This window comes from Pagrus pagrus (genome assembly GCF_965226575.1).
Source record: "Pagrus pagrus genome assembly, chromosome: 4".
Lineage (NCBI taxonomy): Eukaryota > Metazoa > Chordata > Actinopteri > Spariformes > Sparidae > Pagrus > Pagrus pagrus.
Window position 1 is genome coordinate 22,257,155 of NC_140188.1, and position 22,725 is coordinate 22,279,879.

The following is a 22,725-nucleotide window of genomic DNA, read 5'->3' on the forward strand; positions in this document are numbered from 1 at the left end:
CTTAACTAGCTTGATATCTCTGCAACACCAATACATAGCCCAGACATATTTCTTCACATTATGTTAATGTTAATTTCTGAATGTTTGAAATAAAAATGGTTACATATTGTATATTGTACAATATTAATATATTAAACATATTTATTTTACCAAACCTTTGCTGTTCATAATCATACTCATTTGAGGAACACCCGTACAAACTTTGGATCCCTGCACTGTTGCAAAATACCACAAATAAGACAAAATACCAGCACAATTTGCTCCAAGCTTATAAATGTTTTGAAAAATCTCATAACCTTCATGCTTTATTATCTGGTTGGGTGTTTTGCCAATACCTTCTTATCTCCAGATCCACTTCACATCTCAAACAACTAAGGAGACTGCACATTTTGTATTAATATGGCATCATCGAGCCTTCATGACATCATCTGAATGTGTCATCATCAGTAACAGTGAATATGGATTAAACACACGTGCTTCCATTTGTTACTGAATTACGTTTCTCTTGCAGTGTCATTTAAAACCTCTAAGTCATTTATGATTCACTTAGCATTGACGTAACATCTTCACAGCTAGAATAATTCACATTACAGGAAACAGCTGTAAGTTCTTTGGCCCTATGATACTACTCTGTGCTGTCCCTCCTCTGCTGTCATTGGCTGCTCAGTTGTTACATGCTCGCTCAGCCACATGCTTGTCACTCATCAACAGATCACATTTCATGCCCTTTAAACCCCAAACTGTACTCGTATACGCAAGATGCTTTCTGTAAAAGTGTACTTACTCGCATGAGTGGTCTGAAAAAGGGAGACCATTACTGTGCTCACCAGCACCATCATGCCCAGTCTCCAGTCTTTGTGTGTGTGTTTGTGTACAATCACATAATACATTCTGCAGGCGTATGTCTGTTTTTATTTATGTATCTATTAATTGTACATTGTGTTCATTCTGCTTGCATGCTGCATGTGCGAGTGTGTGTGCGAGTGTGTGTGTGTGTGTGTCTGTGTGTGTGTGTTACGAAACACTGGAACTCTTGCATTTCAGCCTCATTTAAATCCGTCAATACTTCAATTAGAAGCCGACGAAGGGGCTCAGGGGAAGAGCAGTCCGCATGTTTCTCAGCTTTATTTGCACTCTCTGGCTGTCTTTGTTTCTCACATTTTCCGGCATTGAGAGAGAGATTAAAAAGATAAAGAACGCATTATTTGTTTCATTTATACCCTTGTTCATTTGGTGGCTGCTGTGTGTCCTCCAAGTGTCTAAATCCCCCATCACCACAAGAGAATCATTCTGCTTATATAATAGTAGCGCTGTTTTCGGTGCTTTAGAGAATTAAAGATCTTTTTAATGTGTGAAATGTTACAGAGCTTCTCTGTAAAACTCTCTGAAACTGAGAAAATGTACCAGCGTAAAATAATTTTACATTTTAGCTAAAGAATATTTCTTTAAGTTTTTTGTATGCAAACTTATCCCTAGAATGACTTTAAGGAGACAATTATGAATAGATAACATCGGATTTACAACTTTTGTTTCGAGCTTTTACACAATAATAGTCAAGATTGAATACGCATAACAATAATGGTCCAAAACCCAAAGATATTCAACTTACCATCAATCACGACAAAGAAGGGCATAAAATCCTCACAGGTGACGATTGGCGAAACCTCTTGCTTGAGAAACATTTTTGGATATCTGGATTTGAATTCGTCTACATGGTGAAGTGATGTAAGTGGGGCTGCAGAGAGAAACACTTGGAAGAGTTTGTAGGGTTGTGTCCTTTTAATTACCCTCTCCAAAACCAAAAAGAAGAACGCAGAAGTGTTAGGAGTGGATAAAACAGTAGGCTTATGGTAGCATAAGCTCCAAAAGTTTGCATGCCAGGGTAACTATCTCAACTGCAGCTTTTGCCTAAATCTTTAGCATGGTATCATTTGCCATATCCAGCCATCAAGTCACATTTTACAGGGTTCTCAATTTAAAAATAATCAGCTGGACATTTTTAAAAGTCAGCTAGGGAAACTGTGTTCAACCACAAGTGGACGTTAGTTAGCTTAATTAGCCAGCTAGCTACAACTGAGCAAATCTGCCAGCCAGCTGCGTAGTCGACGGTTTCTAGCCAGAAATGTAGTGCTTCTTCTTCATAATAAAAGATCCAACCCATATTTTCTCCTGCACACTTCATGTCAGAAAGGGGAACCTGACAACGTGGTCAAAGGATCGGAAAGGTTCCACCTCTCTCTACGTTTCTTCCCCTCTAATCCCTCCATACCTCCCTCACCTCCTGTATGCACCTTTTTGTCTTTGTCCCCCCCCTCTTTCCCTCCCTCTCTATCCCCTCAGCTTTGCCTTTCTCCCTCGTCTCCCCTCTTCCCACTCACACTTTCTCCTCTACCCGCCTGTGTTTTATTACCAGGGCCCCTGTAATATCGCTGGATATTAAAAAATATACATCAACCGAGCAATTATGGGCTATCAAAAAGAATAGGTTTAGCCCGGGGCCCTGCGAGTGCTGCACGGTAGACGCATGGAGATGAGATGAGGAGGAAGCGAGTGAGTAGGCTCACCTCCACTCGGGCCACTGAAGCACAACCAAGATCTGTGGAGATTGTAGAACATTTTAGATACTGCAGTCTACATCACAAGGTAGCCATCTTGAAGACGTGAACACTTTGCATGTTTCATTCACACACACACACACACACACACATACACACACACAAGGTCAGAGGCAGATTGAAGCATCTCCCAATGCACACAGATGAATTTATAACTGCAAATGCATATACAGTACGGGAACATACTGTACCCACACCCACACAGACAAGCATGTGCTCACATACACAAACACAGATGACTTGTATTCTAATACAAACATGGTTTATAAAGAGAAACATGTACACGCACTCACACACAGCCTTGTGAGCTGTCATTGTTCGCCCTTTCTCGAGCTCTTTCGACGAGCAAACAGAAGCTTCGTCGATGTTAACTCACACTGCCAAGGCCTCAGATTTAGATGGAGAAAATAGCCCCTGTTAAGGAGCAATAACATTTAGAGAAGGGGCTGAGAAGACTCTTTTAATAGGACTCACTTAAAATTCATAGTTGCTATGCAAAATAAATCAGCGATTTCCTGCGCGGGGGCAGTGGGAAAGGGGATGATGGTGTGGGGAGCGAGGGAGAGGGAGGGGCTGCGAGTGAATAAGAGATGAGGTTTAAACGCTGGCAGTCCCAAGTCTGACACATTCCATCATGTCGGGGGTGGGCGGGGGTTGAGGGTGCACGTACGCACACAAAAGCGCACAGGCCTCGTCTGTGCACGTGAACACACATAAATGTAGCACCCCCTTTGGATTTTTGTTGGCTGCATCAAAGGAGGAAATGTACTGTGAGAAAAAAGACAGAGAAACATGTTGAAGGAGTCTGTTTATTTGTTTGTGTGGGGGGGTTACTGAGTGTGTATGTGTGTGTGCTTGTTAAATCTCTTTACAGTATGCATATATAAATTAGAGATCAACGGATACAGCAGTATGGCCATTATTACTGTCAGATACTAGCTTATCACAGATGAACTGGTGCCAGACCTCTCAAAGACATCTTTGAGGTAATTTCAGAACAGTGTTAAATAGTCATTAAATAGTTCTCCGCTAGAGAGCATGTGCAACTTATTTTTAGCATGTGAGCAGTACGGCTTGATGGATGACAATGTAGGTTTATCTGTTGGTTGGTCCACCATTTTGGTTTAATATCTCAACAATCATTGGATGGACTGCCATGAAATTGGTACAGATATATCAGAGAGGCCCAGACGATGAATCCCACTGACTTTGCCACCATGGAGATTCACATTTGCAGTTGTAATTGAAATGTCTTGAGATCTATTGGATAGACAGCTGTAAAAAATTTGGTCCACACTTTTATGTTGCCTTAACTTCTCATCTAGCGCCATCATGAGGTCAGAATTTTAATTAGTCCAAAGCTTTATGTCTAAAGTTATATCCAAATACCTGCAAAACTAATGACTTCATCAGTCCCCGTACGTTAGGTTAAGTGTCAGTTAGCGAATGTTAGCACGCTAACACACCTAAAGGTGCATTGTGAACACATTTTTGTAGAAAAGATTACAAAATTAATGAAAATTATAAACAGAGTGTGAAGAAATAATGGTCTGGATGTTATGACATCTATGTAGAGTTGCAGAGATGTTTAACTTCTAGACTACTAGAATACTAACCAGCTATCCCCAGCCTGACATGGACAAGGCTCCTGTGCTAGCAGTGTAAACACCAACAGTCCCGCACTGCTCCAAGCTCACCGTCTGAACCGCTAGCTGCATGGCTAACTGAGCTAACTAGCAGTAGCTTTTAGCATCAGGTAGCAGTTACTCTGGTGATATGCTGCCCCCTATTGGTTTGGAGAATGAATTTGAAAGTTGGCCAATTCTCACATATTGCAACTTTAACTTAGATGGGGAAGGTGGTAAAAACAATGCAGCTAAACATCAGTAGCTTTAAATTGTTGTTTAAACTTGCAAACATCACTGTCAGTATCAGACTTAAAAATTGAGAATTGTTCAGACTCGAAAAGAAATTTGTGAGTAAATCTGTATATTCAAGTACCACTGAAATAATTAATACCAAAAGGGAAAGAGACAATCAGCATTAGCATTTTTCAGCCTGGTTGAGGTTTAACACATCAAGGCAATTCAAACACTGTTAGGCAAGTTGCCATTCACACAAGTGCGGTATAATAAATGATTCATTATAAATTCAAGTACTTTAATTGACTTGTGATTGTCTAACCTTCCTGGCACTCGTACTACGAGCAAAACTGTAGCAGACTGGCTCCTGTGTGAAGCCAAAACAAATGATTACAAAGTTATCTCCAAACACTGTTTGACCCAGAGGAATACTGTACGTGTGGGGAGGCATCTGTGTGTTTCTAAAATGTGTTTGTGTGTGTCAGTGCTTCTGTTTTGGTCTGCATCTGCTTGTGCACATGCATCACTATATTTCTTTGGTTGTCTGTGTGTCTACACTTGCATACTGTACACTCATGCGAGGCCAGAATCTCTGTATTTGCCGTGGTTTGTGTACTTTTGAATGTGCATGTGTGTGCGTGCATCTGTTGTTATTCGTGCATGCCTGTATATGTTCGAATGCGTGTGTGTCTGTGTGAGACAACAGCACGGCCAGCGGACTTGTCTGCTGCGTATGAATAATCAAAGTGGTCTCTCTCATCATTAAATCATCGCTGTCCTGGTGGGAGCCTGAGGAGGGAGATGGAGTGAGAGAGCGAGGGAGAGGGATCATAGTTAGCGCTGCAGGGGTACATGCTCTCCCTCTCTCCTCCATCGTGTAGTGTGGCTGAGATGTGTCATGAGCACAAGTCTTCTCTGCTCTCTGTGCTCGCCCACTTAGCTCCCCCAGACACAGCCGCTCTCATGCACACACATTCATACATATGCACGCACAGTATAACACTCGTATCCGCGCACACAGACACATTATTCAGGAGTGTACAGACATTTGCACACTGACTCAAACACACATATTGCATCTCTGCTTGGAAGAGAAGGCCTCCAACATCCACGAAACAAGTATCTGCCACATGTAGCTGCCACTGCTGTCCTTTCCACTGACACAGTATTCACCACAGTACAGATTTACATACCCTGGAAACCCTCTGGTGAACGTACAGTATGGTCCTGAACGCTGGCCTGTCTAATGTAAACTAGGACAAATTGATTCATCACACAACAGAAACTCAAAAGAATGTTGATAGCAGATGAATTTAAAGCTGCTCTGATCAGTATTTTTATATTTACAAAAGATTGAAAGTCTGTTAAAGTAAAATGAGTCAATCCCGATGCTGCTGTTCACTTTCAGCCCATTGTTTTGGTTTTCTGGCCCTCAACTCAACTGTTTTGATTCCCATTCATTTAAAGCTGCAGCAGGCAGCTGTTTTTAAACCCACTGTAACAGTAGTAGCCCAGCAACAAAAAAAACAGACAGTAGCTAGTACTAGCTAGAAACCGAAGTCCAGCATTTAGAAGCTAAAAACACAAATATTTCCCTTAGGAGTTGGTGGAAATCAAACCAGATCTTCACTGTAGTGAATATCGACACAAACACATCTCAAAATGAATGATAATGTTGCTCCATATCTGCTGGATGTGTAAATAAGCAACCGTTTGCTAACTTGTTTGCCATATTAACTTTATAGAGTGATTATTAATCAGTGTTGTGTTTATAAGGTTCTACTGCCCCCAAGTGGCCAAAATGTCAATCGAGGCAGCTTTAAGTAATTAAGTAACCAAAATCATTGTAAACTGAAAATATGTGACTATTAAAATCAGATAAAGAAAAGTTTGAAGAGTCTGTTTTGGCTCTGGGAAGTTGTGATGGACGTTTTTTGTGTGATTCACTAATAAAACATCAGTGGCGATCTTAATGTAGTGTAATGAGTTAAAATGTAGTTTAAAATGATTTAAAAGTAAAATAATAATATAAAACTACATTATTGTAGTAGCCATTGCACTTGCAGGTTTTGATGTTCCTTGACTAAGTCAGATCGTCTTAAGTTTATAAGCCATCACACAACTGGCAGCAATCACATCAGATGTTTTACTGGCTTAAACATCTAAGATAATCATTAAGGATAATGTCCATAATGTCCACACTGATAGAGATGAACATATTCATTAAGTCTCCTCAAACTGCAGAAGTTAATATGGTTTTCAGTTCAGAAGCTTCACCCTTTAGAGATCATTACACTGTGAACAGCACCTGAAAGTCTCAGTGAATGTTATAATCAGGACACGTCTTCATGCAAGTAGGGAGAAAAAGATAGAATGAAAGAAAGTGTGAGTAAGAGTACAGACTGTGAGTAGTCTGGGTGAGAGACATTTACAACAGATCCTCGTTCTGCTGAACCACACACACACACACACACACACACACCCAGGCTAGATGTGTTTCTAATGAGCCTGGTGTGCGGTTACGGTGTAGAGCCAGAGCGGCTCCACACTCAGACTGATGGGAGTTCAGTCAGGAGTCACCACTTTCTTCTCTGTACCTCCACCTCATCCTCAGAAAGCAGCACGTTAGCGCTCGCTGTCATTATCAAAGCAGGCACAGGCTTACCTGAAGGGCTCCGTTTCCATCTTAAAGTATTGCGGGAGACGAGTAGACTCAAACATGAGTTCATGATGGTCCCTGGAGTGTTTAAATGGTTGTCATAATTGTCAGAGAAAAAGAGAAGGAGTTTTCTCAGAATAAGACGTGAATGCATATGTGCTGTGTAATTCCCTTTTTTGTATCTTGGGATAAAAAGATCAACACATCGTACTATGAAAGCAAGTATTTCCAAAGCAGATGTTCTGTTAACACAGCTGATGTACGATTTCTCTACCAATATCTTCGACGGCAAATGTGCATAAAACAGCAAAGACCTGAATGTTTTAACTGACACCATTATTTTCTTTCCATTTTCTTCCTCCACTCTCCCCTTAAACTTCTTTCCCTCCATCCAGTCCCAGCCATGATCACCTCCTACCCAAACACCACTCTGGCCACGCAGGGCGAGGAGAAGAAGATGAGCTGCATCGCTCACGGGGAGAAACCCATCATGGTGCGTTGGGAGAAAGAAGAACGCATCATCAACCCGGAGACCAGCCGATACGTAGTCACTGTCAAAGAGGTGGCAGACGAAGTCATCTCTACACTGGTGGTAAGCACTCAGTTTTAATGCAAACATATTTAGAGAACAACCTGCAGTCATTTTTTATCTATTTGGACAGATGGAAAGCAGAGAGGGAGAAAGAGGAGGGAAGCCATGGCTAAAAGAATCTGGCTCAAATACATTCACATAATCTTAAAATCTTCAAGTAGAGTATAAAATATTAAAGCGCTCCCTCTCAGTTCAATTTAATGGTTATTAAAATACAGCATGAATGAGTACATGTGTAATACAGTAATGTAAAATCTCAAGGAATATGTGCCTTGAGATGATTTACTAGCTAAGTGTCCCGCATGGGTTAGGATGAAGAGGGATGAAGAGGTTCTACCCACGTTAATTCCCTGCACATGGTGTATGTCTCTGTAGATTATGCCCACAGTTCGTGAGGACTCTGGTTTCTTCTCCTGTCATGCCATCAACTCCTTCGGTGAGGACCGAGGCATCATACAGCTGACAGTGCAAGGTAAGCTCCCCCTCGCCTCAGACTCAGCTCAGCTCACTGCGGGCGTTTTTTCAGCAGCTGTGTTTGTAAGAAGACAAAACTCCCTGCAGGAGTAGTCAAGTTTTCTATCATTTATTACTTAAATCATTCATTTATAAATTTAATTGCTGCACAGTGTGACTCCTGCTCCTTGCAGTGCTAACTGCATAATCTCCCGCTGGGGAAATCACAGACAGAGTAAAACCAATTCATCTGTCTGGTCTGCCTGCCATCCAGTTCTGTCTGAGGACTGTAACTCTCTGTTGTGTTCACACTTTTCCTCAGAACCACCCGACCCTCCCGAGGTGGAGATCCGGGAGGTTAAGGATCGGACCATAGCTCTCCGCTGGACCATGGGCTTTGATGGCAACAGCCCGATTACAGGATATGATATTGAGTGCAAGAACAAATCAGGTAGGCATCAGTTCAAGAAGTAATTATGTCTATATGTGTCGTTGTTACACATTAAATGAGAAATAAGAAATGTTTCTCTCCATGGCAAACAGTTTATTCACCCTCTGCCTCTCTGTTTCTTACAGCGTCATGGCTATCAGCCCAGGTAACCAAAGATGTGTCACCGCAGCTCAACCAGGCCACTATTATTGACCTCCACCCTTCGTCCACTTACAACATCCGCATGGTCGCTAAGAACATAATTGGCAACAGCAACCCTAGCAATGAGCTCACCATCACCACTGATGAAGCAGGTAATTGATCTTCTGAACTGTAACTTGTTAATTTGACTATAATAAACTTAAGACTGTCCCGTGATGTGTGTTTATACCTTAACTCTGCTCTTTAGAGAGTCTGAATGCTGGTTTGGAAAGAAACTCCTCAGCTTCCATTTTCTCCTGGCTTTCAAACCTGTAGAGTCATCTTACACATAATTATTTTATGGTTGTTTTAAATGGAGGTCATCATCTTTTATATCTGGGGAAACAGATCAGCTCACTGTTGCTTTAAGTTGGCTCTATCAGTGTTCACTTATCTTCTATTGCCTATAATGATTGCCCCACAGGCAGAGCAGCACATTAAAATGCCCCATTTTACTGGATTCATTGCTAAAATAAAGTCATAAACTTCAAATTGAATAAAACATGTATCAATTCCGCGTGTTATTCTAAAGGTTAAAGTTGATTGTGTTACAAGTTTATTTTAAATTATTATTAAGTTGAGGTGGAAACTGTGAGGCACTTGAATGAGACGGAGCAGGAAGGAAAGAGACATTCTTAACTCAACAGCACCATCTAGTGAAATTAAATGACATGACACGTGGATGGCCGATGGTCTCTTCTATTGAGACGCCAGTCTGCAGTGACACTGAACACTGTGATGTATTTACAGCTCCTGACGGCCCACCACAGGATGTCACTCTGGAGCCCACCTCCCCTCAGAGCATCAGAGTTTCCTGGAAGGTGAAGTCTAAACTTTATGAACTTTTATATGAGCTGAGGCACTGACATAGATACCAGCATGTAGACTATCGTATTTTTTATTGTATTTTATTTAACGGTAGATTTAAACTCATTACAATTGAATACCTGTAGGCAAAACTTTCCACTGGTTTGTTGCTGTAATCGATAAAGCAGCTTTGTTGAGCAATGTCTCATATAAAACAGTTCATGATCTTGTCACTGTGAGCTGTTGAAAGAAATTGTTATGTGGTGGGGGGAGCTACACCGTGCGGTGTCTTATACAGTAAACAAACATTGACCATAAACAAAAAACATTAAAAGCTCAATAAGTTATATTTTTCAGTAATGTTGCAAAAATGGTCTGGGTTCAGTTTAATGTTTAATGTTTAATGAGTGCCTTAAGAGCTTGTTTAAACGGTTTCTAAAGTGGTTGTATTGATGTTATACAGGCCTGTGACCAGAAGGTGGAGCAATAAGACAGATGTGATCATATCCTGGACTGCATGTGCATCATAGCTACATTAGATATTACTGTTTATTTTTGATAACGTCCAGCTACAGAACGTTGGATAAACTAATATCAGTTTTTTGTTTGATGAGTTGTTTGCTTTAGGATTCAGTATTTAAAGTTTAAGTAGTTTGGGTAAAAGTAACCGCCACTCATTAGTGATGGTCTTCTAACATTTCTCATCTTGCAGCCTCCCCAGAAGCACTTGCAGAACGGCGTGATCCGTGGCTACCAGGTGGGCTACAGGGAGTACAGCCCTGGTGGGAGCCACCAGTTCACCATCATCAGCGTGGACACCACAGGAGACACCACAGAGAGCATCACGCTGGACAACCTGAAGAAGTTCACTCAGTACAGCGTGGTGGTCCAGGCTGCTAACAGGGCCGGCACCGGGCCGTCCTCACAGCAGGTGGTCACCAAAACCCTGGAGGATGGTAAGGAGGGGGTAAAGGTGGATCTGATGTGCTATATACATGTTACTGGGTTTCCTGGGTTGAAGTCCTCGTGTCCGTACATATAGATTATTGGGTTATTACTTTAAGCATAACCTTAAATTTTCTGGAAGACTTTTTACTGTTTGACTTGTCATTTGATTAAGTTTGGAGCCAAATTTGACCCCATATTTCTTCTATCTACTGTAGACCTTATATATATATATATATATATATATATATATATATATATATATATATACGTATATACAGTATATATATATATATATATATATATATATATTATACATGCAATGGCTCTCAAAAAAGCTTAAACATACAGTATTCTTGTGAAAAGGCTCCCCTCTACTGGGCATTTGGTGAATTACATCAGACAAACAAACTCCTGATATTCAGTGCTTTATTAGTATTATTTAGTATTTTACTAAATATAATATGTAATATGTCCTACGTTTGTCAACACTTTTTCTGTGTCTCTGTTAGTGCCGTCTCGTCCTCCTGAAAACGTCCTGGCTGTGGCGAAGTCCCCAGAGGTGATCTCCCTCTCCTGGATGCCTCTGCCCCGAGAGGCTCTCAATGGAAACCTGCAGGGATACAGAGTCATCTACTGGGCCAACCTGCCTGATGGAGGTATGAACATCAACACACCTAAACATTTATATCACTGACAGATGCTTGATTTTTCATTAACTTGGTTTTTCATTGGTTTTGCTTGTTGTCATGGTTCATCCACCAGGGGAAGCTGTGGTATTTCCATACTGTAATATGCTGTTGAGAGCTGCAGAGGTGGTGTAACTGATTATTTAAGCTGTCATGTGTGTAAAGGTTTTTTCTCCTCATAGGGGACAATTGTGGCTCACTTACCACTCTTATCTACTGACTCATCCTTCTTTATGTTTATGACACGGTCATCATGTTCCTGTATTTTTATTGGAATGTTTAGCAACTTACTTCCTCTAACAATATGAATTTTTGATATACATTTCAATTTACATACTTGATGAACAACATCGGATTTTCAAGCAAGTTGTGCCACATGATAGAATCAAATGATCGTTTTTCTAAAGCTGACCAACAGGAGAAATACAAGAACCGCATTGCACACGGGGAATAGGTCTGTGTTTTTCCCCCTGAATGTATACCCCGCCGTATAGCAGTGATCCAACCTGCAGTCTGGCTGCTCTCCATCAATAATTCATAATGCAATAACTCAGTGAGGCCCAATGCCTCAGCTCTGAGTGACAGGGCATGAGGCAGGAGAGGAAAAGAAAGGAGAGGACTGGAGAGAGGAATCAGCAAAATTGAAAAGTAACCTGTTTTTTGGGGGTTGAAACACTTCATAATGCAGAGGAGTGTTTCCCATACATGATCTAAACTACACATTCAGCTGACCCTCTCAGTAGACTGGGGTAAATGTTTAGCTTAAACAACAGGTAACAAATATTTCAATACATTGTCAGCACTGAATTAACTCAGCGTGTCTCCTCTCCTGTGTCAGAACTGGGAGAAATCAGGAACGTGACCACCAATCAGCCGTCTCTCGAGCTGGACGGTTTGGAGAAGTACACCAACTACAGCATCCAGGTCTTAGCCTTCACCAACGCTGGAGATGGTGTCCGCAGCGAACAGATCTACGTCCGCACTAAAGAGGATGGTATGACTCATTACAACATAACAGATATAATAACACACTCATATTTATTTTCAGTCTAATCCACATCCTAGAAAAAACTTGTTTCTTACCAGTGTTAGAGTAATTTTAATAATTTAACCTCAGTGTTTATTCAAGTTCTTATTTGTAAATCATGTTGGATTAGATAGTCATCTTTACTACTTCAGTACTATCTGGTCTGAGAATAACCAAGCAAGTAACAAGCAATGATACTGGTCCAATTAATTCACTAAAATATATTGAGAGTATATTTGCTACTAAGGTATTCAAAAGTATCAATACTTTGATACCATGTGTTTACTATCTCCATTAATTATATATTTGAAAGTATCAAAGTACCAAAAAAAAACAGATTTTCAATCCAAGGCGGCTCAGATTTTAACATTTTTACAAATGTGTTGGTCTTTGCTCAGTGACTTATTCTGTTGTTTATCACATAAATCACATTTTTTTCTTGCCGTGGTATCAGAAGAGGTACCCAGTACCCTTTGTTAAACTAGTATTGCTTCAAAGTTTTAAATTCTGGGACAACATTAGTTGCTACTGAAAAACATGTAGCACAAAACAACTAAAGGATTAATGGTGCTGTGTGCTGGAGGAATAATATTGCCCATTTATAACCCAAACATTTACTGACCTTTTTTCAACAATATGAAACAAACTGGGGATATTTAATCTGCTTTATGCTTTACAGTACACATACATCCCACACTTTGTTTAAGTGAGATTTGTAGCAATACATCCTGAAAGTACACATCCATGGAAAATCACTGTTTTTATCTTGGCTTCTCTGAACCCTGCACTGCTCTCTTCTTCTTCCAGTTCCTGGCCCTCCAGCAGGGGTCAAGGCTGCAGCCTCCAGCAGCTCTGTGGTGTTTGTCTCCTGGCTGCCTCCGCTCAAACTCAATGGCATCATCAGGAAATACATCGTCTTCTGCTCTAACCTGCATCCGATGGTATTAGCATTTGTATGCCAAAAGATGTTCAGCCATGTTTTCACAATGTCTTACCCAGTTTGCCACTGTATAGTTTGTCACACTGAACTGAATACCAAAACAGCAAAATAAGCGTCTTTATGACGGAAAAAGTGATAGATGAAAGAAATATATTAAATGGACATTTAATAAAGTTATTGTGTATGTCAGGTTAGTCCACTTTGTTGAAGGCAGACCTAAAAACACTCATCAACCCCTATTTTCTATAAAATGATGCAGAACATAGATCAGTAACAACATAGCATGATTATTTGCCTGACTAGCTGTAGGATTTTGGCTCCCCATAGCTAAAAAGTGATGAGGTATTCTTATTTTACACTATTAAACTTGCAAAGCCTCATTTACCACCAGTCAAATCAGAGTGGCGGTTCTCACTCAAAACAGGGCCGAGGTATGATGCAAGGGCAAAGTACCCAGATGAGTTGCTCTCATCTGTTTCTCTGCTGCTATCCAGTGATACAATGATCTCTCCTCTCTCTCTGTTTTACAGGTTATGAGTGAGTTTGAGGCGTCTCCAGATGCATATTTCTACAGGATCCCCAATCTGGCTCGAAACAGACAGTACAGTATCTGGGTGGTGGCTGTGACGGCCGCAGGACACGGCAACAACAGTGAGAAGATCACAGTGGAGCCTCTGGCCAAAGGTACATCACCCTCACTAAGCTCCACCGACAGTAACCTCTGAAGTTTGGATTCATGCAGTTATTGTCACGCGAAGCATGAATAATCCATCCATCTATCCATTATCGATAACCACAGAAGGCAATACTCTGCTTTTACTTTTACAGCTTTAGTTGCAAGTATTTTTTATAAAAGCATTTCTTGGTTCCATCCTCTCAGATGTTTGGTGCAAAGCATCTGATGCTTTTCCTTATTATTCCTCGTTATATCCTTATTATTTATCATAATTATTTCATTAATTTTAATTGATTTTAATAGTTCTGTACTCTTGGTCAGACAAAGCAAGCAGTGTGAAGGTGCCACATTAAAACAACAGTAAAATTGTGCTTTTATGTTCATGCATGAGTAATAATAATCTAATGATGTAAAGTATAAAAGTTACACTATTACAGTACTCTTACTTTAAATATTTCATTCATATGTTCATTTTCCTGATTTTATTTACATACTTTTGCTTAAGTAACAGTTTCAATCCAGACTTAAAGGTGTTTTAAAAAACAGTCACACTCAAAAGAAGACACTTTAAAACACATTAACATTGAAACACAATAGGATCCGCATTAAAAAGAGCACAAAGTACTAGAAGTACTTAGTGTTCTTTTTCTAAGTACTTAGTACTTAGAAAAAGACAGATATAAAGTGCTGTGGGCTGAGGTAGCAGACTCACTTCAAAAAGTGTCTGTCTTTCCTGATTAAGGTATTTTTTTGCAGCAGGGACAAATGATTTTCGATAAATGTTCCTTTAGGCACAGAGCGCTCTTTACTTTTGCTGTGAGGGCAGCAGCTGAAAGTGGTGATTCAAAGGATTGCTGCAGTCGCCACTCAGGCATTGGACTGCTTTGCAATAGTGATAGGACCTGTGTTTTTGAGAGTGATATTAGTACTATACTCAAGTAAAGGATCTGAATACTTCCCCCACCACTTGTTGTCAGTATTATACTTAAAATGTGTGGTAAAGAAGTCAATGAATCTTAATTATCATTAGACTATTTTGGTTTCATTAAGGTATAAATAAGTGATGAGGTGCAAACTTCTTATCAAAGTCACCATTTCTGGCAATTATAGATGACAACAGATAGAAAGGATGTGCATTAAACATCAATCACATTTAAAGATGTGTAACACTGTTTTATTTTCTTGACTGTCTATGAAGGCGTCTTTGTTTAACCAACCAACAAAGTTGTGTATTTGTGTTGTTTTTAGCTCCAGCCAGGATTCTGACCTTCAATGGGACAGTGACCACACCCTGGATGAAGGACATTGTATTACCATGCAAGGCTGTTGGAGACCCTCCTCCTACCATCAAGTGGCTCAAGGGAAAGTAAGTCACACATGAACAATCATGCAGCACTGCTCAGTACAGACACAGCATCCGACTAGCAACATCATGTCTCTTCTTCCTGGCCTGTAGTAATAACTGTCCTGACATTGTGTCTCTCTCTCTCCAGCACTAATGGTACACCCACACCTGTCCTGGTGGATGGTCGTCGTAGTGTCCACGGCAACGGCAGCTTTATCATCCGCACGGTGAAAGCAGAGGATTCTGGGAACTACAGCTGTGTGGCCAGCAACAACTGGGGGTCAGACGAGATCACACTTAACCTGCAGGTCCAAGGCAAGCAGTCAAACAGATGTTGTTCATGTGCTTTGAGCTCGAACAGCTGCTGGGTTATATAATGTTTCTTAGCCCATCACATCTCCTAAACTCAAACCTTTCAAATATAATCCTCAACAAATGGTCGTTCTACCTTGGACAGGAGTGTGGTGTCCTACCCGGGGCTGTTGTAGTTTTGTGTTCAGTTCAGTTATTCTTTGTTTTCCATTCAGTTTAGTGTCCAATGTGGGTTTGCTTGTTTCAGTGTAGTTTCTATTGTTTAAAAATGTTTAGTTTTAGTTTACTTTCGTTATTTTTTCTTATTTAACATGGGGGTATTTGTTAGGAGCAAGATTTAATACGTTCAAAATAGATATTACAATACAAACAAAATACTTTGTGTAAAGTAATTGAAATCCCGGTCTCAGTAAACATACGCACCAGTGCTTCCTCATGCTTGTTGTGCTGACACAGTTGACCAAATGGACAAATACTAAAACTAAAGACATTTCCCGTACGGTATGTACTTATAGTATTTTAGTTAGTTTTGTAATGTGTGCACGATATTGTTTCAGTTGGTTTATGTTTTTCTAAAGTCTATTTTTAAAAAAATGGTCACAGAAAAAAACAATTCAAATCATGACAATGTGACATTTGTTGCTGTCTGTACCAAAGAAACATGTTTTGTTACACCTGAAGAACAGGATTTGTAGGTCAGGACGTCTCTGCATCACTACAGTACTTCATTATAATGCTGTTTTGTTACGTATTGTACATTTATCAAAAAGGTTGTGGCTCCTGTGATTTGGATATTACACTTGACCATACTGGGATTTCGATAATATTTCAATTAGTCGTGCAGCCCAATTAGTTAACTATAATAACCTTAGTCGTTACAGGGACTTATTACAGGTTTGACCCTGAATCTTGACAAGGACACATGAGGCAGTTGAAAACAAATACTAACCATGCGGTGAACTTTTGTTTCGTCCTCAGTCCCTCCTGACCAGCCGCGCCTCACAGTTACAAAGACAACCACCACATCAATCACATTGTCATGGATACCAGGAGACAACGGAGGGAGCTCCATCCGAGGTGAGAGCAACACAGCTGCAAACACGCACACTCAACAAACAATTTGAAACAGCACAGTGAAGAGTTTCACTACAACGATGTACACACACAAACATGCTTCAACCACATGCATTATACTTTAAATAAGAATCATCTCCCTCCCCATGACAGCCAATGTCACCTCCTCCTTTCCTCTGGTCTAACATTCCTGTTCTTGCTCCCGTTTCTCATTATCTGGGGGTCGGGCTGAATACCCAAGTCCTCAAAGGTAGATTAAAAAGCAGTGAGGAAGATTAGGTCTGTTTAAGTGAAAGATTAAAGCTCTCCATCTTAAAGAAAGCACAATCACAGTCAGACGATTTGCGGTGATTTATCATTGCTCCTAATCATGCAGCTCCTGCCTGTAGAGTTGTAGTCGCTATAAAAGCTGCCCGTGATACCTTCTCTCTGATATTTGTTTTGCTTCCCTGCTTACAGCGTCATCCATCACCAAAACACACACACCTAAGCTTGCAATTGTCTATTTTTAGCCAGGCTTGCAGCGGGCTCTGGGGAAGGCAGTGCTGGTCGGTCGGCCTGTCCTGTCACCGTAACACCAGACAACTATAACTGAATAATTGGATGGACTGCCATGAAATCTCAATGTTGTTAGTGATCTCAATGATGTTAGTGAGCTCTGCCTTTGTTGTTGTTGTTGGCAAACAGCGCAAACACTTCCCACATGTTTGACACTTACTTATTTACTTAATTTGACTAAAACCAATGACTGTAGTCTATCAGCAACTGCAAAAAACTACTACTGACTACTGTTCAGCTCAAGTTAGGTGTTGTTACCTTGGTTAATGGACTGAAGCTGAAGCTGATGTGAGGTTACTAACATGTTATCCAGCTCCAAACCAGGTCAAATGAAATAAATACATCGGGGGATACATTTCCAACGATTATTAACACTTGGATTTTGGTAGGAATTGTATTGACAAGTCAGTTACTGGTTAAAATGGTAACTTTTGTTTGATACAGTAGGAACACAGCATATCTACAGACGGAGCAGGTCCTCTTCCACGGAGTCCGTCATGTTTCTACAGCAGCCCAGAACACACAAACCAAACGCTAGCTCTACAGAGGGCCTCTTGCATTTTTCGTGGTCACGGTTTAGGAGGGTGAGACATTAATCATTAATCAATCATCATTAATCTTCTGCCTCCCCTCTCTTTCACTTTTCTTTCCCCAGGTTACATCCTGCAGTACTCAGAGGACAACAGCGAGCAGTGGGGAAGTTTTCCCATCAGCCCCAGCGAACGTTCATACCGTTTGGAGAACCTGAAGTGCGGCACTTGGTACAAATTCACCCTGACAGCGCAGAATGCAGTGGGACCCGGGCGCATCAGTGAGATCATTGAAGCTAAGACACATGGAAAAGGTAAGGAGTGCCGTCCTGGGGGAATGAATTTGTTACATTTTGAGTTCTGAGTCTCGGTCAAAATGCAGTTCTGTGATAACAACTAATCATGTTGTCTGAGATCATTCGAAGCAACTTCGTTTGGGAGCCGTGTTCCGATAAATATATTTCAATTGCTCTCTAATAACTGTTGTGGAAAAATGAATTAAAGTAGGTAAGGGAATATTTTCTGTGCTCTGCCACTGAAATTTGATGACGGGGTCCGATTTTGTTTTCATTGATCTTAAAAACAAATAACTCAGAACTCCTGTTCATATTCCTTTGAGCTGGTTTACTTTTATTAATTTGACTTTCTTAATGGCCACAAAAGTTTTAATGGCTCGACTTTGCAAAACTTAGATCTCAAACTGTGAGAGGCTGATCATCTTTTCTCTCCGTCTTCTCCTCAGAACCGCAGTTTGCCAAAGAACATGAACTCTTCACCAGCATCAACTCCACCAGGGCCAGGCTCAACCTGGTCGGCTGGAACAACGGCGGCTGTCCAATCACCTCCTTCATACTGGAGTACCGTGCTGTGGACTCGGCCACCTGGACCACTGCCCAGCGCACATCGCTGACCAAGAGCTACATCCTGTACGACTTGCAGGAGGCGACCTGGTACGAGCTGCAGATGAAGGTCACCAACAGCGCCGGCTCAGCAGAAAAGAGGATCACATTCGCTACTCTCAATGCTGACGGAAGTGAGTTTGGATTAAACAGATTGTCACAGAGTTGCTCAGATATAAAGGATCATTGGATCAGCATCCGAAGCAACTCAGGGGTAATTTAAGGACCTTAAAATAAGTAATACAACTTAACTTCAAACTGAAAATATGGCCACACATTAGATAACATGAATGACAAAGAACATGAGATAAGTATAAGTACCAGTGAAAAGGGTTTTCTTCTTGTCTGTTCTCCTTAATGGATTCTTTGATATCAGATTTCATCCAGTTTAAAGGTCCCATATTATGCTCATTTTACTTGTTTGACTGGTTGAAATTACTGTTTTTTTACTATTACATCATCAGTTCAAACAGAGTTGCACCCTTTATTACAGCTGTTTGTGGCAGCAGTGTTTCAGCTTGGAGTGCCACTCTGCAGTTCTGCCCTACAGTCAAGTTTATGCCTTAAGAGTATTTGTCAAAACCACATTTTTGTCAGCCTTTGAACAAATTGACAAGTATTCTGACGGCTCAGCTGAGTAAGAAAACGGGGCTGGTCTTCAAATTCTCCACAGGGCCGTGGTGTAGCTTAATTCGCCTTGGGCTACAGATTGTGTCAGTCATACACAAAGGAAGTGTATAAGCTGTAAAGAAGGATAGGAGGTGGTGAGAGCTGTGCTGCACTCCAGACTGTTCATTAATTTCCTTTGAAGGGTTTTGCTGAGACGTGTAAGCTGCCTGTCAGGATGTAATGTGTGAGTTGAAGTTCTTTTGCATGTGTGTGTCTGTGTGTGGGCATGTTTGTGTGGATGCTATTGTCAGTTTGACAGTCAGTCTCTCGTTCAGCTCAGCTGTTGAGCAGCAGCCCAGGAGACTCACAGCACATGTTCAGTCTCCCACAAACCTGGTGCCCCAGCTTCAATGTACTATGACCAAAGAGAAAAATATATATTTCATCCATGAGATTAAACCCAGGGAAGGCAGGAAATATTCATGTTTTTTAAAGCAGTTGAAGATCCCAATTGTTTTTGTTTCGTTTTGTTTGTTTTTTTTCCTCATGTCTGCATTCATTTTTTTCCCACAGTTCCAAAGAAATTCACTTCAGGTGAACTAAAGACTTAAATTTGCCTCTAGATGTGAATGCGCTATCTAGGTTAAAGCCAGTGTGTTCTGAGAGTGGCTGCAGACTCCCTTTTTAAAAAAATGGATTGATGGATGCTTAATTAAACTAGTAATATCAAAAGTAATAACATTTACAAAGCTGAAGTTAGAAGCTCATAAAGGGCCTAAACTACTTTTCTAATGAGTCAAGAACAAGCAGAATTGGTTATTAAATCAACTGGAATGCTGCTTAAGGGATTTGAAGGCTGCACATTAAAAGTCAATATTCAAACTTAAATCCCTGAGCAGTTTTCATCACTATAATCCTTGACTGAGAAAAAAAGATTTTTTTTCTCACCTTTTACTTGCAGGAATCATTGTTTTTAAACCTTGTTGCACATTATTATTATTATTTGGTGTTGCATAAAATGAGCAAAATATTGTTTCTTTTTAAACAAGGATGTCACATCTCATCAAGGAAACATTCATTCAGATGAGGCTCTTGATGTCTGAGTATTCGTTTCTCATGACTGTCTGAATGTGTTTCTCTCCAAGGTACCATCCCTCCCCTGCTGAAGACCGGAGACCCCATCTCAGATAACATGTCAGGCAGCGGCGGTCTAAAGATGGTGGTGACCATCACCTCTATTCTGGTGGTAGCCGTACTGGTCTTTATCATGCTCATGGTGCTAAAGAGGAGAAGGAGGGAGCAGAGGCTTAAGAGACTCAGAGGTGGGTTTTCGTGCAGCTCAAGTAAAAAAAATGCACTTCATCTGAATAACATAAAGAAGACTGCACATTATTAAACCCTTAAGCATATTTGCATACTTTGTACATAGATGTTGAAACACCTGCCTACCTGTTTGCCTACGGGTAAACATACTCCGAAATCTATAAGCACACAGATGAAAGAAAATGTGCCATGTTATTCAAATCTTTTGACGCTCAAGTGTGTCTGAACTGCGAAAAAGTAGTTGTCGCTTCAGGTCAAACAGCTCCATGTCAAATGTTCTGACTCTCTGACACGCTCTCATTGCCTTTTTCTAACTGTCATTGTCAGTGATTGTACAGTATTTTCACTGCTGTAGTTTATCAGCTAGGACATTATGGTATTAACGCCCTCTTTGCTGACTTCACAGATGCCAAAAGCCTGGCGGAAATGCTGATGAGGTATGTGCACTTATTTTTAATTTATGCCAGCAGTTTTTCTTTAGGCAGCAAACATAAATCACAATGTAGCCCAGAGTTACAGGACCCATCAGTAAAAATCAAATACACTGCACCAGCGATATGCCGTCCCTCTTGCCTTCTTACAGCTACTTATCAACTCGAATGAAATTGAATTAGCATTTCTGCGATACAATGCAGTATCACGCAGCTAAAAAGTAATGGATTTTTTTATTCATTAACCTCCTCAGTAAGAACACTCGGACTCCAGACACAGTGAACAAGCAGCAGCAGACTTTAAGAATGCACATCGACATCCCCAGAGCCCAGCTCCTCATCGAGGAGAGGGACACCATGGAGACAATTGGTAAGATACTTCTTAATGAGACCATGTGCTCATTGGTCACCATATTCATTATGAATATGACTGATAGTTCTTCTTCTATCTCTGTCAAATGATTTCCTTCTGTTCCATCCTGCTTCCCCTTTCCCCCTCTCTCTCTGTTGTTTGTCTGTCTCTCAGATGACAGGTCCACCGTGCTGTTGACAGACAACGACTTTGGGGAGACCAACAAGCAAAAATCCTCCACAGTGACCCACACAGTCCACTACCAGTCTCTGTCCCAGGCCACTGGACCACTGGTAGACGTGTCCGATGCCAGGCCTGGAACCAGTGAGTCCCACCACCGTCAGTGCTCAACATTTACTTCCTTTACTACTAACATGAATACTACTGTGCTAGTGCTGTGTTACTAATAATAACCTAATGTTGAAAAAGTGTCTTGTGGATAAAGCGGGGGTCCTGTTTTTATTTGGTTACTCTGCAGCCATGAATCTTTGCTCTGCTAATTTCCCTGCTGAATCTACATCGTTATATTCTTGTAGCTGGATGTCACTTTAAAAGAAATTTGCCTCAGCACCATAAAAAATAAACACTGGTAATGGCATTTCAAAGCGCATTCATCTGAATTACGTGCGCAGCAAATAGCTTTTCCACCTTGTCTTAGCTTAACCGTAGACTGCCCTCATACAGCATGTGAGCAGCCTTCCAGCAGCGAGATTACAAAGACACAGCAGCCACGCTGCACAGTGGCCTCTGGGCTTCTGCTGTTTGAGCTCCACTGAAGCAGAACTGATGAAGAGTAGCGATCTCCCTGCCTCTTCTTGACACGTCCTCACCTGATTGCCCCGCTCCAACCGGCCAGTTGGACCTGCACAATCAGATTGGTGATGCTCTGAAATTATTTTGTGCAAACAGTGCGAAATCTTGACATTTTCCCAATCAAATAACTAATATTCACTTTGGTAACAGTTTTAGTACAGATAGACATGCAGATAATGAAAAAGAACAATATCACAGTTCCACACTAACACAGACCTACAAACGCAACCTCAACACTCGTCACAATCGCACGCACATGCATTCACACACAAGCATGTAGTCCTATGATTGGTTCGTTTAGCCTGGCCAGCGGGGCATGAACCCACTTTGCTGACTCATGCCTTTTATTTCTGTTGGCCAAACACCTCCATCATTTCATCCCTCCATCCCCTCTGATAGAATTACTGTCTGACCTACTACTATTACCGGCACCATTCTTCTCTGCACAGATCCAATCCAGACCTTTTCTAAGGGCTCTCATTCTGATTTGGCCCAGCGGTGCACAGAGCAGCAGCCTGTCTGGGTCAGGCTGAATATGATACTATTTATATGTCTGTATGGAGACAGTAAGAGCTCAAGATTG

General features: G+C 41.0%; 1 protein-coding gene across 4 annotated transcripts in view; it reads left to right on the plus strand.

The window, feature by feature from the left end:
* Nucleotides 1-22,725, plus strand: part of dscamb (Down syndrome cell adhesion molecule b) — a 126,597-nt gene that overhangs the window by 95,522 nt on the left and 8,350 nt on the right. The window contains exons 12-30 of one of the 4 annotated variants that reach the window (XM_084350154.1): nt 7,532-7,728; nt 8,104-8,200; nt 8,504-8,632; nt 8,758-8,925; nt 9,563-9,633; nt 10,332-10,575; nt 11,077-11,223; nt 12,092-12,247; nt 13,088-13,227; nt 13,751-13,904; nt 15,145-15,262; nt 15,390-15,556; nt 16,532-16,630; nt 17,841-18,029; nt 18,458-18,748; nt 20,369-20,545; nt 20,953-20,983; nt 21,232-21,347; nt 21,504-21,668. In XM_084350154.1, coding sequence (XP_084206280.1) covers nt 7,532-7,728; nt 8,104-8,200; nt 8,504-8,632; nt 8,758-8,925; nt 9,563-9,633; nt 10,332-10,575; nt 11,077-11,223; nt 12,092-12,247; nt 13,088-13,227; nt 13,751-13,904; nt 15,145-15,262; nt 15,390-15,556; nt 16,532-16,630; nt 17,841-18,029; nt 18,458-18,748; nt 20,369-20,545; nt 20,953-20,983; nt 21,232-21,347; nt 21,504-21,668 — 2,856 coding nt within the window. The remainder of the gene's footprint in view (nt 1-7,531; nt 7,729-8,103; nt 8,201-8,503; nt 8,633-8,757; nt 8,926-9,562; nt 9,634-10,331; nt 10,576-11,076; nt 11,224-12,091; nt 12,248-13,087; nt 13,228-13,750; nt 13,905-15,144; nt 15,263-15,389; nt 15,557-16,531; nt 16,631-17,840; nt 18,030-18,457; nt 18,749-20,368; nt 20,546-20,952; nt 20,984-21,231; nt 21,348-21,503; nt 21,669-22,725) is intronic. The other 3 variants (XM_084350156.1, XM_084350155.1, XM_084350157.1) reach the window with 3 other exon arrangements.